Here is a 15,759-nt window from a genome sequence, read left to right on the forward strand (position 1 = left end):
TAGCGGTTAGTAATGTGGGGAGTGTGGGAATGTGGGTGTGTGGTGATGGACGTCAGTGAGAGGGTGGCAGTCGAACAGGCTGTGTCGCCACGACAAATGCCAAATGGGAAGCTGTCTGATTGAGGAAAATCAGTGCGAATGTGGCAACGGGATGAATGAGAGGAAATATTGATAGAAAATGCGAAACGCTTTGCTCGCACTGACGAGGTTGGTTATGAGGATGGATTCAGCACAGAGGTTGCCTTGTCCCGAAGCGGAAGTGGTCGAGCGGCGCTTGCGCAGGCTTTCATCTCAACCCCAGGGCCACCTCACGCCACGCAGCACAGCCTCAACAATCCGCAAAGGAGAATGCAACTGTCCGCTCGATGTCACCTCGGATACAATGCAGTGTCGCCGGTTCGATACAGCCTCGACGCAGGGTGAACTTCGAGTGTTGTAAAATGCTGATTGGGTGCTCTTGGTTTTTTTTTTTTTGTGTGGTTGGGATTACCTCACGCGTCGAAGGGCGATCGAGGTCGGTGCAACCAACTCGGGCCGGGCGGCTTCGGGTGCCAACCCGCTGTCAGGAACCCGTGTGGGCTTGGCACTCGGGATTCCGCAACAACGCTCTTTCAACAACAGGAGGTTGACCCCCAAAAACCCTCGGCAACATGGCGCTTGGCGCGTGTTACGCGGCCTCGAGGTGCTTCGCACACAAACAAAAAAGTCATATCAAGGTAGGTAATAGAACATGCATTTTAATATGCGCGACATCGGCGATAACTCCCGCGTACGCGGGTCCCCGCAACGGGGGGCTCAGTCAGCGTCAATCCTTGGCACCACGCGAGTTTCCATTCATTCCCTCAACACCACACAAAACTATCATCACTTCTTCCCTTACCCACCTTGGCGCCGAGTCAGGGATAATCTACACTCCCCCCCAACCCCTAAGCCCGACCACACCACACCACCAAAATGTCAACGCCCAACCCCCAACCATACCCCTACCTCCCGCTCGACCCCTCAACCCACGAAATCCGCCTCCTCACCCTCTCCTACCCCCCAAACCCGCCACCGTCAACCAACCCCCCAACCCCTCCCCCCTCCTCAGCACCAACCTACACCCTCACCCTAACCCACGCCGCCCTCTCCCCATCCCCCCCCTCCACCACCCACCCCCCAGTAAAGTTCACCGCCCTCTCCTACGTCTGGGGCCTCCCCACCACCACCACGGCCCTCCCCCACCTGACCATCAACACCCTCCCCGTCCCCGTCACCCCCAACCTGCACAGCGCCATCACCCGGTTAGCACGGCAGCGCTGGGCGGGCCACCTGTGGGTGGACGCGCTGTGCATCAACCAGGCCGACACGGCCGAGAAGAACACCCAGGTGCCGCTCATGAGCCGGATCTATGGTGCCGCCGAGGGGGTGCTGGTCTGGTTGGGGCCGGAGGGGGATGGGGCGGCGCTGCGTGTGGTGCGGGATTTGGGGGGGTTGTTTCGCGAGCAGGTGCGGGAGAGGTTGGGCGGGGTGGGGGATGCGGGGAGGGTGGAGGCTTTTGTGAGGACGGTGAGGGGGTTTGCGGTTACTGAGGGGGGTGGTGGTGGTGATGGGGGGACGGTGGGGTTTCATTTTGAGGCGGTTTGGCGGCTGTTTAGGGGGAGGGTGTGGTGGCGGCGGGTGTGGATTATTCAGGAGGTGGTGCTCGCGCGGAAGGCGGTGGTGATGTGTGGTGCGGATCCCGAGGCGGGGGTGACGTCTGTGGACTGGGAGGATGTCAGCGAGTGTATGCGGTTGCTGGAGTAGATGGTGCTGTACCCGAGCACGGAACCACAGCATCGCAGGCTGTACACGCTGCTGGGTGACATCTACCCCAACGTGTCGCATCTGGCGTTGGCATCGGACGGATACAAGCGTTCGTTGGAGGAGGCGAGGGCCGGTGGGATCTCGGATCAGGACCTGGGCTCTGCCGGCATGCCGCTGCTAGACACCATCATATGGACCTCGTTAGGCACGAGTGATGATGGCGCAATTCAAGCCACCGATCCGCGAGACAGGATCTACGGCCTTCTCGGGATGGTGCGCGAGAAAGACCGGCGCAGAATCCCCATCGACTATTCCCCAGCCATGACGATCAACAAGGTCCTTTTCGCTGTCGGCAAGGTGCTCCTCGAGAACCACGGCCCCGATATTCTCTGTTTCTGTCAGAAGACACCTCAGGTCATGCCCGTCAATGTGAAAGACAAACTTCCCTCCTGGGTGCCCGATTGGACGGCCCCACGCATGATGCCCCAAATCGGCGGCGTCTCTTTCGGCACCGAGAGCGAGGCCCAGTCACGCGGTGATGCCAGCGGCGGGGCCCGCTGGCGAGACTGGGCTCCAAAAAGCCGGGTTGGACACCTCGTCTACGAAAACCCCGTGGTTTCACTGCCGGGAGTTATCGTGGGGCGGGTTCAAAAGGTTGGACGAGTGTTCAAAGCAGCCCCTGGATCGCCCGCGTATCTGAATGAGTGTCACGACTGGTTGCTGGAGGTTGACCAGATGGTGAAAGAATGTGCTAGTGTCGTTCGGGATGTTGACAAGGAGACGTGGCGAGTTCCCATCGCCGATATGGGCCTCGTGAAGCGAGCAGACGCCGAGGACCCCAACCGATTCATCCACGGATTTAATGTCTTGACAGGCCGGGAATCACCTCCACTGGATCTGGACGGTGAGGCAGCTAAACAAGACTGGATGATGTCCGAGTCCTGGGATTATCGTCGGGTATGGAAGGTCTACAACAGGCGGGCACTGATTGACGATAGCGGGCGGCCTGGCCTAGGACCAGAGAATACGGCCGTATCCGACGAGATTGCAGTGCTTGCCGGAGCGCATGTACCCTTCGTCCTCCGAGGGGAGCTAAGCCAGATAAATGCCAGCACTCCGCCGCGGTATCAACTTGTCGGCCCAACCTATGTCTTTGGGCTGGCGGATGGGGGAGGGATCAAGGAAGGAAAAGCGTTCGGCGAAATTGAGCTCCGCTAACAACGTCGATATTCATTACACACCGCCAAAGCCACAGGCTAGGTGGTTCAGATCTTTCAGCCATCCGAGTCTTTGGTCCACAACTGCATTGCCAAAGCTTCGATATCTCATTGCTAAAAAGCACTACCACTATACCGGCACTCGCCAGAATCCTCCCCAGCCTTGTATCTCTCTACCTTGCCCTCTCCGTTTCCGTACAACCCAGCAACCTATCCATCATGTACCTTCTTCTAAAAGATTTGATCTACTCACGTTTGCCGCGTAAGTTTTCAGCCACCTTTCCCAATCTCTGCGTTAAGTCACCCTCAGACCTAGCTCCGTCGTCGACGCTAGCTGTTGTCCCGGCGATTCCCGGCCTTGCAACGCTTCCTAGCCACTGAACGATCCTCCAGCATTCAGGGTTCGGTCGAGCAGTGTCAGCTCGGTGATGGACGACTCGGACGGCAGGGTGTCCTCGCTTTGCCTAGCAGTAGCTTCTTTGGAGGCGACGGGGCGGAATTCGTTGATGTCGTCCCCGACAGAGTCGGCTCATCCGTGAACAGGGGACTATGGGATGACGTTGTTTGTTTGGGAGCAGTGGGAGGCCGGGATTCCTAGTGGTATCATCTTGCAACTAAAAGCTTGTAGTTCAGCTAGAACTATTATTGTACACTCAACTGGCACCAAGCCACTTCCACTTTGCATTACGATGCAAACTAATATCCCCTGATCGCACCGCCCTCCACATGCCACACAGTCCACCCACCGGCCACATCTCCCTTATTGTCTGCGCCCAATTCTTTGTCCCACCTCCACCCCTCCTAATCTTGTCATATATGTTCACCAAATTGGTTGCGTGGTACTTTTCCCTCAGACCCTCGTACCACTCGCGGTTATAAAGCCTCCAGAATTCTTCCTCGGTGTGGAACATGTGCGCGTACAGCCACTTGCGGCCGCGGAGTTCTTCCAGCTTTGCCTCCAGGTCGCGGTTCTTTGCCACGAATTCACCTGGCTTCTTGGGTCCCCAACCCCAGAGGCCAATGCTGAGCATCTCGTCCGAGGTTGAGGGTCCAGGCTTTGCCACCGACGATGTCGTCATGGGGTGGAACGTTGGCATCTGAGCCTTGGCCAGGGGGCACAGCCATAGTGGCCAGATTTCGAGGTCGTCGCTGATGTGGTCGATGAGCTCTGTCGCATTGTCCCACGGCACCGTAACATCCTGTATGACCAGCTCGCGAGTGACGCCCGTGGCGTGGAGGGCGTGGTACAGCGTGCGGGTGTGCGAAAAGTCGTCTAGCAGCCACCGCATGAAGCCGTTGAAGGGGATGATGTTGTGAAAGTAGTCGTAGCCCATCTCGCCCACCCAGAAGCCGCCACGGTCGTAGCGGAACAGAAACTCAGCGAGCGGGACGTAGTCCTCGGCCTCACTGCCCGGGGCTAGCTGGCTTGTCTTTTCGCGGACATGTCGGTAGAACCAATCGTCGGCGGCGTTGCTGAAAGTTTTGATGCGAGTGCCCCCTGGCACCATCTCCTCGTCAACAAGGTTGCCCGTTATCGCCACGCCGTGTTGCTTAGAGTACAGAATAGCATCGAGATACTCGAAAGAGCCGGACTTCATCTTGTGGAGGTCACTGATGGCGTCCGGGAAGCTGCCGAGGCGGGAGTAGCGAACGTGGACGAACCGTTTGGCCGGCACCAGTCGCACTTTCAAGGCCGTCACGATTCCGAGAGTGCCTAGGGCGCCAGCGGCAGCACGGAACAGATCCTGGTGATTCTCATTGGAGGCTTTGACCACCTGGCCATCTCCCAATATCATCTCCACTTCATGGACATTGTCACTGAAGAAGCCGTGGCGGAAAGAGCTGCTCTCCCCCGAAGTCCCGGAGAAGCCTCCCCCAACTGTGATGCCGGGAAACTCCATGACAACCGGGGGAACGAGTCCATGCGGCAGGGTGGCCTCAACCAACTTGTCCATGGGGACGTTGGGCTCAACGAGGCACCAGCTGTCGAGCCCAATGTCCGAGTGGTCTTTTGAGACGAGCAGAACGTTGTTCAGGGGACTGATATCGAGCAGGTTCCCCGTGTGTGTAGGGCGTGTCGAGTTGCTGGAACCGTGGCTGATACGGAACCTTTCGCCACGCTCGGCGAAAAGTTGTACCTCGGCAGCCAGACGGCTGACGATGCGGTCATGGCGTTGTAAGCTGATTTGAGTGGCTTGAGAGGGACCTTGGGCTTTGGGCTGCCCTGGCCGGTCGGCCGCCTGAACATTTTCTTTGTCCTTCGCCAGCAAGATGTGGGACTCCGTGATATATGTCTTAACTAGGGTAGTAGCCATGGTAGCCGCCAGATGAGGTTTCGAATATGGAGTTCTGTGACGCCTCACAATCTCTGTTATCGATGGACGGTGTTGGGACGGAGCAGAGAAGGGAGGCAAGTGCGCCAAATTAAGATGGAAACCCGTCAGCATCACCCTTTCCTAGACTGTTTTCTGGCTTTTTACTGCACCGACTCCGACCACAAGCGGCTCACCGCATTTGCGTCCATCACAAGGCAATGTACTCAATGTCACTTGCAGTTCCCTGTCTAGTCTCCACATCCGGAAGGTGTACGCCTGACATTCAGCTGTGTCTTCCATCTCAACAATGTCTTGGCCCCTTTCATCCATAGCAATGTGTGTTCACTGCGCAAATCTGAGACACCGAGCAATCAACTAGGGACGTCGATCTTGGCCGACCAGCGATCTCGAGGCGGTCTGGAACCCATTCTAAAACCTACCCCAATCCGGTATGATCATCTATCAGCCAAGATGCCATCGCTGCTGGTGCAACTGCCGCGATAGCCTTAGAAATAGTTAGCTCACGAGCTACTATAGCTTTCAGTCCTGGTCCTCGTAAGGTCACCTCTTTGACTGCGTTCGTTGGAGTAGTTCAATCTCCCGTCACCTCCGCAACCACAAAGCCCTACAATATTCTTTCATTATGGAACCGAAACAGCCGGCCATGGACCCCGAGCAGCTTCCTGTTGCAGAGAAACGGCTTCTCAACGCCCCAGTCGAGACGCTATCATGGAGCGGTTTGACAGTCAAGGTCAAGGATGGCAAGACCGGACAGCCCAAGACGCTAGTCGACAATGTCGAGGGCATCATGCAAGCTGGTTGGTTATCCCCCCTTCTCCCAATGATTGACTTTACTGGCTGAGCTGCGGCTAAGCATGAAACATGCAGGTGAATGCTGCGCTGTCATGGGCCCATCAGGGTGCGGCAAGACCACGTTCCTAAACGTACTTGCACAACGGCCGATCAAGGCAGCCCACGTCAGTGGACAGATCTTCGTCAATGGGGCCGAGGTGCCGAGCAACGTCTTCCGCCACGTCACGTCATTCGCCCAAGATCACGACATCTTCATCAGCGCCCTGAACGTGAGAGAGACGCTGCACTTTGCCTCTCGGCTCGCGGGCATCCCTCGCGGGGATGAGGCCGAGACTCGCGTCGACACGCTGCTCGAAGCCTTCGGGCTTGTCGGCTTGAGGACACGGCGCGTCGGGGGCGGCATATCCCACGGCCAGAAGCGCCGGCTGACGGTGGCCAAGCAACTGGTCACCGGCCCCGGTATCCTGTTTCTTGACGAGCCGACGAGCGGTCTTGATTCGGTAGCCAGCTGCCACGTCGTCAGCCACCTGCGACAGCTTGCCAAGAGAACCGGCCTCATCGTCGTGTGCTCCATCCACCAGCCATCGACATCGACCTTTAGCCTCTTTGACAAGTTGCTTCTTCTGTCGGCGGGCAAGACACACTATTTCGGCCCCATCAACCGGGTGGTGGACTACTACGCGAGCATTGGCGTGACGATCCCCGAGCGGGCAAACCCGGCGGACTTTCTGCTCGAGCTGGTCAATACCGACTTTGCCCAGAATGAAGCCGCTGTCCCGGAGCGCGAGCGTGTGGCCGAACTGGCGTCGCTCTGGGGAATATCCGCCCTGCGTCAGCAGAACGCTGGAGTCATTGCGTCTGCCAGGGTCACCCCGGAATTGGCTTGGGACGCCGGATCCAAGCCGTCTTCTCCGGGCCGACTGGCGGTGCTCACTCACAGAACGTTCATCAAATCGTATCGGGATGGTTTGGCCTACACCTTGCGACTTGCCATGTACACGGCGTTGGGGCTCCTAGCAGGGACCATCTGGCTGCAGATGGATCGCGACCAGAACTCGATCCAGCTCCTGATTAACGCCCTCTTAGTCTCCTGTGCGTTCATGTCTTTTATGGCCGTGACGTATGTCCCGGCCTTCATCGAGGACTATCGTCAGTTCCGTCTGGACCGCTGCAACGGCCTGTATGGTGCCGGCTCCTTTTTGCTGTCCAATTTCGTCGTGGGCATGCCGTACCAGTTTCTTTTCTCCTCCGCATTTTCCGTCTTGTTCTACTGGCTGGGGGGTTGCCGCGCATCCGCCGGTGCTTTCTTCACTTGGATATCGTGGCTGTTTTTGAACCTGATCGCGGCCGAAGGTGTGGTCATTCTCTCGGTTGCCATCATCCCCAACTTCGTCGGCGCACTGGTGATCACGTCTTTGTTGAACGTTATCGCCTTCGCGACTGCAGGTACCTTGGTACCACCTTCGCAGCTGAATGTGTTTTACAAATACGGGTTCTACTATTGGAACTCGCAGGGATACGTCTTTCGGGGCATGATGGCCACGCAGTTTGATGGGGCGACGTACAGCTGCGGTGCGGGATGCCACTGTAGATACCCATCACTTCCAGACCAATGTCACATTTCTGGGGAAACGATTTTGGATCAGTACGGGATCAAGATGGCGGACCAGGGGCAAAACGTTGGCATCGTGGTGGCAATTATATTGGGTTATAGGGTAGCTGCTTGGGCCTTGCTTCGCATGCGGGATTGAATGGGGTAGCGTCTACGGTAGGGACTTCATCAGGTGGGTAGAAGCGGTCATGGATAATAATACAAAGTTTGGTAGATATTTGGGCGGCTTTCTCCCCGCTCAAAAGACCCCAGGGATCAGACGCGACTTGACATGCTGGCAGTACTCGGCCCATGCTTCCCCATACTTGGCTTTGCATCTTGCCTCGTCACGGAAACAGCGGTGAATGCAAATACCGGTGACGAGGATCGCCTCTAGGTAGGGGAGGAGGTGGCCGCTACCACAGGGCAAACACGAGGCCCATGCGTAGGTGATGCTACCGACATAGTTTGGGTGACGAACAATTCCCCACAGACCTAAGTGCACCCATATTAGTACATGTGGTGGAAGGTTCCTTACGAGGATGTTCCTGTCCAAAGGGGCATGTAATAATTACCGGAGCAGAGAAGGATGGTGCGATGTGTTTTGCCGTCCGCCGTGTGATACTTTGCCTCGACCGTTTTCGCCTCCTGTCCGCCAATGCGAAACTTCCCATTCGTCCGTCGAGATGCGGCCTTTTGCTCATTGGCAATGTGGTTAATCGTCCAACCGACGGCAAAGCCAATGACGACCAAGACCACCGCCGGCGTGGAAAGCCGGACGGGGTGAGTAGCAAGATACTGCGTTTGCAAAGTCCACAGATGCGGCATCATGACGGCGAAGCCGAAGATGTTGTAAAAGGAGAACCGTTCGTGCGCGCCGTCGAGAGTCTCGAAGAATCTGCCCGCCATCCACGAATTAGCATCCGGTTACAAAGGTGTTGTTGTACAGATATTCCGACTCACAAATCTTCGTAGAGAAAGTACTCTGCAACAATGACGGCTCGGAACCCAACGGCCAGAACCATTGAATTGGTCACGGAACCAAATCGCTGGTGCTGCAGAGCAGCAAATGAAAGGTCACTGTACATCGGTCAGCTACAATGGACATGCTGAGGGAGTATCCGGCGCCATACATCAACGTCCATGCCAAGATACCGCCGGTCCGGCTGGCATTGAAGTGCTTCCAGTCGAACAGCTGCCCAGTCCGCGGATGGAGCTCTCCGCCATTGAAAAGATCATACCAAAAGTGGCCTAGGTATTGTGTTAGGGGAGCAGCGGTGAAAAGGACAGCGGAAGGTCCGGGAAAACGGAGAACTTGCCGGTCAACAGGGTGTCCCCCTTATTGTCGGGCACCACACGAGCCTTGATGTAGAAGATCCCGATGAGTGCGAACGAATAGACCATAGCCGTGGCTATGGTGGTAGTCCAGTGCTTTGCGATGACTGCCGGGTCAACGAATCCCGCATAGGACGCATATGCTGCAAGTGCCACCGTTACGGCCCACGCAGAGAACCCATTCAGCCGGTAGAGGAGGCGTCTTCCCCCTGGTGTCCGTGGGGCCTGGTGGAGGGGCCCGGGGACGAAGACGTACAAACACGCCTGGAACACGACCCAGGACAAGTAAGCTGCGACGGCTGTGGCCGTGACTGTCGGCAAACGAGAAGTAAAGAAGGAGATTGGCTCAGAAAGGAAGGCTTTGGCAGCGGAGGACAACGATGAATCAAAATCGTCGTAGGATATCGACACAAACCAGTCCAGGATTGGGCTAGTCGCTACGAGTTGCAAACTCACGAACTCATTGACGACAACGCTCGTCCAGCTGGTGGCTTTTGGTTCATACATTGTCAGTGCACGAATCCGTTGACAAGATCCTGTGGTGGGTCTGTTATTGGTGTGCTTGGTTACAGCACGATTTGCACACCAAAGTCTCTTCCGTCTTATACGTACCGAGGACCTAATAACTTCGACTCCCGTCGTCGGACCACGTCCAGTTCAAGATCTCCGTTGTGGGTCCAGCATGTCTGAGACAAGGCTGGAGCTAAATACCGAGGGGCATTCAGCTTCTCTGTGACCTGAGACATCGTGAAATTTCTTACATATACTGTTGGCCCAGATCGACGATCACACACCCCACTAACAAAGTACTCAACGGTACCCGCTGACCGCCAGTTAGTCTCGAGATATCGCGCTCGCAGCCACCGCCAAATATGAAGCAGGCTTTTCACCTTGATGCTCGGCTTCCCTTGTTGTTGCGACTGCCCGATAGCAGTAGTTGACGAAAGAAATGGAGGCGATACTCAACCATCTCAACCCGGTCCTCCTGGACGGCGTCTATGGCTCGTCGTTCCGACTGGCCGAGACCATATGTGCAACCACGAATGGAACAGACTCGGGCTGGCTACAATCCTCGCAATTGTCACCATCCACCAGTGTGACCATCGACAAGAGCAAGCAGTGGCTTTGCAACCTCACGGCGAACCCAAGCCTCTGGCAACGGCATGGTCTGTGCCGCCAAAGCATCAGCATCTTCTTGGTGACATGGCTTTCAAGCTCGCTTTTCTACCTCCTCTTCGGGACCGTCTGCTATTACCGCAACTTTGACCAGTCGTTGAAAAAGCAGCCAAAGTTCCGCCCGAACCAGATCCGCTCCGAGATCACAGCCTCTCTGACCGCACTGCTGGTCTTCAACGTACTGACAGTGCCCATCTTCGTGGCCCAGGTGCGCGGGTTCGCCAAGATCTACGCGTTTGGGACGGGTAGCGCTTGGTACGAGGTGGCGCAGTATCCTCTCTTCGTGCTCTTCAGCGATACGTGCATGTACTGGCTGCACAGGGCATTTCACCATCCCGTGCTGTTCAGGATGGCGCATTACAAACACCACATGTGAGCACGCGAGACCCCGAACCAGAAGCCACGATCATCTGGGCACCCTTCTAACATCCCGGACAGGTTCGTCATTCCGACGCCGTTTTCTGCGTATGCCTTTGACCCGCTCGAAGGGTGGATCATGAGCCTGCCTATTTACGCCTACAGCTTCATTTGGCCCATGTCAGACGTAGGGCAGCTAGTTGTCTTTTTCGTGACCAACATTTGGACATTTCTGCTCCGTAAGTCGTTTGCGCCCTCTATTCCCCAGAGCTGTGTGTATGCTCATTCTGATCTCTGTTCCGCAGACGACAACCGGGATCAGTTTCACACGGTGCACCACAAGAGCATCCAATTCAACTTTGGGCAGTTTTCCGACATGTGGGACAGGCTGGGGGGGACATACGCGGACCCCGACATATTTTTCGACCCTGTCCATAAAAGGCGAGGGCAGGTGAAGTTTCAGACATAAGCTTTCCGTTCTGGAAGTATCTCTCTGCGGTCTCCCTGCCCAGATAGGTGTAGGGCAGCCTTGGGGTACTATTCTAGAATCTCTATTATATTTCTAGTTTACCCTACTCTTGGGATCTCTGCACCGCTGCTGTGTTGCCGCGGGTTATAACACATCTCTTCTACGTCACGCGCCACCTCGGTAGAAAGAACGCGGTTCCACCGATGTCCTAGCGGTACGTGATTGCGGGCTTGGGATGATGCAATTAGTAGTGCTGCAGTCAGTGGTATAGACATGTTTTCATCGATGTATGTGGTCACATTTGGTTCATCTACAATCACGCCGGTAGTTGCCATTAAATTGCACTTCACCTTGAATTTGTTCCCGAGACAAAACAACCAGCACTACGGCACCTATACAGCTGTTGTAGCCAGTCACTTGAGGAAACTTGGTAGGAGAGAAGTATCGTAAGACGGACCGGGACCCTGAAATCGTGGAAAAATTTACCCCTGAATCATAACTACCTCCGCACATGCCGGATTCCAACTCTTGTTGCTGCTTGTCACCCTCTGGCCGAAAAAAAGCCGAACTCGAAAGGAAAGCAAGAAGTCAAGCAAAAAGAACAAATGAAAAGAGATCGAGAAAACTAAGTTAAAGGAAAAGAAAAGGGTAAAAGAAAAGGAAATGGAGTAAATAGAGTTTATTTGGGCTTTAGGATGACGTTCGGTATATTCCTCCAGCCGAGGACTCGAAGTTTCCATTGCCGACATCTACACTCGGAGTTCGGCTTCTTTTGTTCATGAGGTGAGTGTCTGAATTCCCCCCCCGTTCGCGCAGGGTCGCAGCAGCGAGCCACAAAAGCGGTGCCCGGCTCCCCAGCACACGAGCTCACCCCATTCACCTTTACATAGGTAGGTAGGTACCATAATCCCTTTGTGAAAAATTGGATGGTGAGTCGGAATCATGCGCGCGAGAGTACAATCTGTGACGGTGACGTGGGTCCGAACCGGTTTGGGGTTGCACCTTCCAGCATGGCAATCGCATCACCGCACGCCCCAATTGAACTTCTCAGATTTTCAACATTGTGGTCGGGGCTCTTGCATTCGGAGATACAGCGGATTGACATCATCGCCAAGATCCTCTACCTTTTATCGACAGCTTTCAGCCCGTCATACCAACTCGATTCCTCTCTCATCGCAGATTTCCCATCGACTTTACCCCGCGCAACCCCGCTGTTACACCACGATGGCGCCAGTTCCGAAAACCATGTCCGGCATCCTCATCGAGGAGACGGGTGGAGTGGAAGTGCTCAAGTGGAAGACCGACCTACCCGTGCCGGAGCTTAAAGAGGGCGAGATCCTCGTCCGGAACGAGTTCGTCGGCGTCAACTTCATCGACACGTAAGTACCTGAACTCAGTCCAAGGCCACCCCGCACCCGCACCACCACCCCCGTTCTTCCATCCACACTCCACGAGACCACCACTAACACCACCACCCCACCCCCAAAAGCTATTTCCGCACCGGCCTCTACAAATCCCCCCTCCCGCTCATCACCGGCAAAGAAGCCGCCGGCACCATCATCGCCGCGCACCCCTCCGTGCACACCTCGGACCCGTCCCTGCAGGAAGGCACGTGCGTCGCCTACGTCGCCGACCACGCCTACGCGGAGCTGACCGCCGTGGGCGCCGACCGCGCCGCCGCCATCCCCGCCGGCCTCGCCACCGACACGGCCGCCGCCAGCCTGCTGCAGGGCCTGACCGCGCTGACCTTCGTTCGGGAGGCGGCCGGGTTGGCGCGGCCGGGTGACCAGGTGAAGGGGCAGGGGCAGCTTGGGGTGAGCGAGGGACCCTGGGCGCTGGTGCACGCCGCCGCGGGCGGGACGGGGTTGATGCTGGTGCAGATGCTCGCGGCGCACGGGGCGCGCGTGATTGGTACCGCGGGGGGCGAGGCCAAGTGCGCGCTGGCGAGGGGGAATGGGGCGCAGTGGGTGGTGGACTCCAAGAGTGAGGACGTGGTGGGGAGGGTGAGGGAGATTACGGGTGGGAAGGGGGTGGATGTTATTTTTGATGGGGTGGGTAAGGCGACGTTTGATGGGGACCTGGAGATGATTGCGCGCAAGGGGACGCTGGTTGTGTTTGGGAACGCGGTGAGTGATGTGCTGGTGAGGACGCCTTTTGAGGGTGGTGGTGATGGCTGACGCTTTTAACAACAGTCTGGTCCGGTGCCGCCCGTCGACGTTCTGAAATTGGGCGCCAAAAACATCAAGTTGATGCGGCCGCAGCTCGTTTCGTACATTGTGACCAAGGAGGAGAGGGCCGCCTACACCAAGGAGCTGTTTGAGTTGCTGCTGGCTGGTAAGGTGAAGGTCAAGATTCATGAGGTGTACCCCCTCAAGGATGTTGGTCAGGCACACTCCGATCTGGAGGGGAGGAAGACCGCAGGCAAGCTGCTGCTCAAGGTTTAAACCGACAGTGTCTTTCATTCATCTATTCATGGATTAATTAGCTCTAATAAGTCGCCTTTTCTCCAATAGCGCACCCCGAACTCTAGCCATAATTAGAATGGGTATGGCTTAGGCTTTCTTAGCCTTGAGCGCCTCGAGGAGTTCAGCCGGCGGATCTTGCCGGTATCCCTTGGGGTTGTTCTCCACCCAGCGCCAAAGGTCGGCGCATGCGTCCTCTAGCGTGAGCTGGGTCTTCCACTGGAGCTCCTTGTTCGCGAGGGCGGGGTGGGCCGTAAGATCCAAGACGTCACCGTGTCTCCGGGGAGCCACTTCGTAGGGCAAGTCCCGGCCAACGACGTTGCTGAAGGCCTTGATCATCTCGAAGACCGTGCTGCCACGGCCAGAGCCCAGGTTCCATGCCTTGACGCCGGGCTTGTGCTCGCGGAGGTAGTTGAGGGCGGCCAAGTGGCCGCTGGCAAGGTCGAGGACGTGGATGTAGTCGCGGATCGCGGTGCCGTCCTTGGAAGCGTAGTCTATGCAAACAATTAGCCAACCTTTCAACTCTATTGCCGCGGCCTTTCACCGGGAACTCACCATCGCCAAAGACGAGCAGTTTCTCGCGCTCGCCCGTCGCCACCTTCCCGAGCAGAGGGAGGAGGTTGTAGGGGACGCCTTGTGGGTCCTCGCCCATGATACCGCTTGGGTGTGCGCCGCAGGGGTTGAAGTACCGGAGCAGAGCGCCGTTCCATTGCTCGTGGGGCTTGCCGGCCTTCTGGTTGTTGCGCCGCTGGGCCTCGACGTGGTCGGTGATGACCGTCTCGATCATGACCTTGGTGTGGCCGTAGGTGTTCGTGGGACCAATCGGGCAGTGCTCGGGAATGGGAATCATGTTGGGGACGCGCGTGGCATCGCCGTACACGGTGGCCGAGGACGAGAAGACGATGTTGGTGATGTTGTGCTTCTCCATGCACCGCAGCAGAGAGATGCTGCCGCCGACATTGACGCGGTAGTACTCGAGCGGGATTTCACCAGATTCGCCGACCGCCTTGAGGGCCGCGAAGTGGATAACGCTGTCAATCTCGGGGTGCTTGGCAAGAACCTCATCGAGGGCAGCCTCGTTCGTGATGTCGGCTTGGTAAAACGCAGGGCGCTTCCCGCAGACGAGCTCGATGCGGTCAACGGCAACCTTTGAGGAGTTGTAGAGACTATCGACAATCACAACATCGTACCCGTTGTCGAGGAGAGCTAGGGTAGTGAATGACCCAATGTAGCCGGTACCACTACAAGACGGTCGAGGGTAATTAGCATCACCATCTAACTTTTTGGTGGTTTGGCGGGGTCTCCACGAAGTGGTTGGCCAAGGCGGGGAAGAACGAGGGGTGGAATGGCATCCTTACCCAGTGACAAGGACAGTTCCGACAGCCATTTCGTCTTTATCTTCTTGTTGTTCGTGAGCGAGGGAAAGTAGTTAATGGGAGACACGATTCTGATGTGACAAAGAGGGCAGCTCAAATCTTGTGTGCAGCGGTCAGTCGCAACTCTTAAATGGCACAAATTCTCATGGTGCCTCCTCCGACGGTCGCACCCTGAATCTCGCTAGCCTGCCCGCAGCTTGCCATTGAAACGTGGGGCGCCCGCCCCCGGCTTGTGGTACTGGGCCGTGTGTGAGTGAGGGGCCCACCTTTCAACCCTCGCAACCTGCGTCGAACCCAAACCACCAACACAATTGTCGAGAGGGATGATGGCTCCGGGCCGGGGAACGTCGTTCAGTATAAATAAACCTCGTCGAAAACACAGAGAACATGCTTCCCCCCCAGCTGAAGCTGTCCATTTTCGTTTCCTCCACCCCCTCCCGCTCTGAGGAATCGAGGCACAGCCCCGGCCGATGCTGGCTGGATCACCATTGAAGGACCAGAATGTCCCATGTTGTGCGTTGCAGATCTGCTGACTTGGCAAGTCGATCTGCGATTTGAAACTTGAAACAGAAGGATCCTTGTGGCCGCAATTTGTAGGATTGGTAATTGCATACACGGTATACTGCAATTCGTACGCCATACAACGATAGCCATCCATCTATGTAGCAATCGGGGTCTAATGCTGAGTCAGCTGTGCTGGAAATTCCCAGCCCCCCCCATGCAGCGGCACGGGCCTCATTTCCAGCTGTCAGGGCGACGTCGGAAAACGCGCCGCTTCACAGCGCATGCCAACTGCCCAACGAGGACAAAGAGATGGGTTCTGCTGCGCAGCCCTAAAAGGTCATCGCCTTCGAGAGCTCAAA

At 56.6% G+C, this 15,759-nt stretch overlaps 7 protein-coding genes across 7 annotated transcripts; 4 read left to right on the top strand and 3 right to left on the bottom strand.

Annotated features, from left to right (window-relative positions):
• Positions 1-618: 618 nt before the first annotated feature.
• B0H64DRAFT_462572 (heterokaryon incompatibility protein-domain-containing protein) lies at positions 619-3,003 on the top strand (the record flags this gene model as incomplete). The annotated part of the gene is made up of 2 exons (XM_062807557.1): positions 619-1,765; positions 1,991-3,003. The coding sequence occupies exons 1-2, from the start codon at positions 955-957 to the stop codon at positions 3,001-3,003; spliced, it is 1,824 nt and encodes a 607-aa protein (XP_062657616.1). The 5' UTR covers positions 619-954.
• A 652-nt stretch (positions 3,004-3,655) lies between these two features.
• On the bottom strand, positions 3,656-5,317 carry B0H64DRAFT_325774 (uncharacterized protein; the record flags this gene model as incomplete). The annotated part of the gene is made up of 1 exon (XM_062800711.1): positions 3,656-5,317. The coding sequence occupies one exon, from the start codon at positions 5,315-5,317 to the stop codon at positions 3,656-3,658; it is 1,662 nt and encodes a 553-aa protein (XP_062657617.1).
• Positions 5,318-5,981: 664 nt separating this feature from the next.
• On the top strand, positions 5,982-7,902 carry B0H64DRAFT_343255 (P-loop containing nucleoside triphosphate hydrolase protein; the record flags this gene model as incomplete). The annotated part of the gene is made up of 2 exons (XM_062801276.1): positions 5,982-6,135; positions 6,206-7,902. 2 exons carry the CDS (start codon positions 5,982-5,984, stop codon positions 7,879-7,881), a joined length of 1,830 nt encoding a protein of 609 aa, XP_062657618.1. The 3' UTR covers positions 7,882-7,902.
• A 78-nt stretch (positions 7,903-7,980) lies between these two features.
• Positions 7,981-9,563, bottom strand: B0H64DRAFT_425066 (7-dehydrocholesterol reductase; the record flags this gene model as incomplete). Its single annotated transcript, XM_062805670.1, has 4 exons — positions 7,981-8,216; positions 8,297-8,619; positions 8,855-8,972; positions 9,041-9,563. The coding sequence occupies 4 exons, from the start codon at positions 9,561-9,563 to the stop codon at positions 7,981-7,983; spliced, it is 1,200 nt and encodes a 399-aa protein (XP_062657619.1).
• Positions 9,564-10,005: 442 nt separating this feature from the next.
• On the top strand, positions 10,006-11,058 carry B0H64DRAFT_324900 (uncharacterized protein; the record flags this gene model as incomplete). Its single annotated transcript, XM_062800672.1, has 4 exons — positions 10,006-10,136; positions 10,206-10,604; positions 10,671-10,828; positions 10,895-11,058. The coding sequence occupies 4 exons, from the start codon at positions 10,006-10,008 to the stop codon at positions 11,056-11,058; spliced, it is 852 nt and encodes a 283-aa protein (XP_062657620.1).
• A 665-nt stretch (positions 11,059-11,723) lies between these two features.
• B0H64DRAFT_399713 (uncharacterized protein) lies at positions 11,724-13,591 on the top strand. Its single transcript, XM_062804024.1, has 3 exons — positions 11,724-12,437; positions 12,548-13,184; positions 13,251-13,591. The coding sequence occupies exons 1-3, from the start codon at positions 12,001-12,003 to the stop codon at positions 13,500-13,502; spliced, it is 1,326 nt and encodes a 441-aa protein (XP_062657621.1). The 5' UTR covers positions 11,724-12,000; the 3' UTR covers positions 13,503-13,591.
• A 19-nt stretch (positions 13,592-13,610) lies between these two features.
• Positions 13,611-14,907, bottom strand: B0H64DRAFT_462599 (uncharacterized protein; the record flags this gene model as incomplete). The annotated part of the gene is made up of 3 exons (XM_062807558.1): positions 13,611-14,014; positions 14,076-14,761; positions 14,879-14,907. 3 exons carry the CDS (start codon positions 14,905-14,907, stop codon positions 13,611-13,613), a joined length of 1,119 nt encoding a protein of 372 aa, XP_062657622.1.
• Between the last annotated feature and the right edge of the window lie 852 nt (positions 14,908-15,759).

This window comes from Chaetomium fimeti (genome assembly GCF_033439085.1).
Source record: "Chaetomium fimeti strain CBS 168.71 chromosome Unknown B0H64scaffold_5, whole genome shotgun sequence".
NCBI classification, from domain to species: domain Eukaryota; kingdom Fungi; phylum Ascomycota; class Sordariomycetes; order Sordariales; family Chaetomiaceae; genus Chaetomium; species Chaetomium fimeti.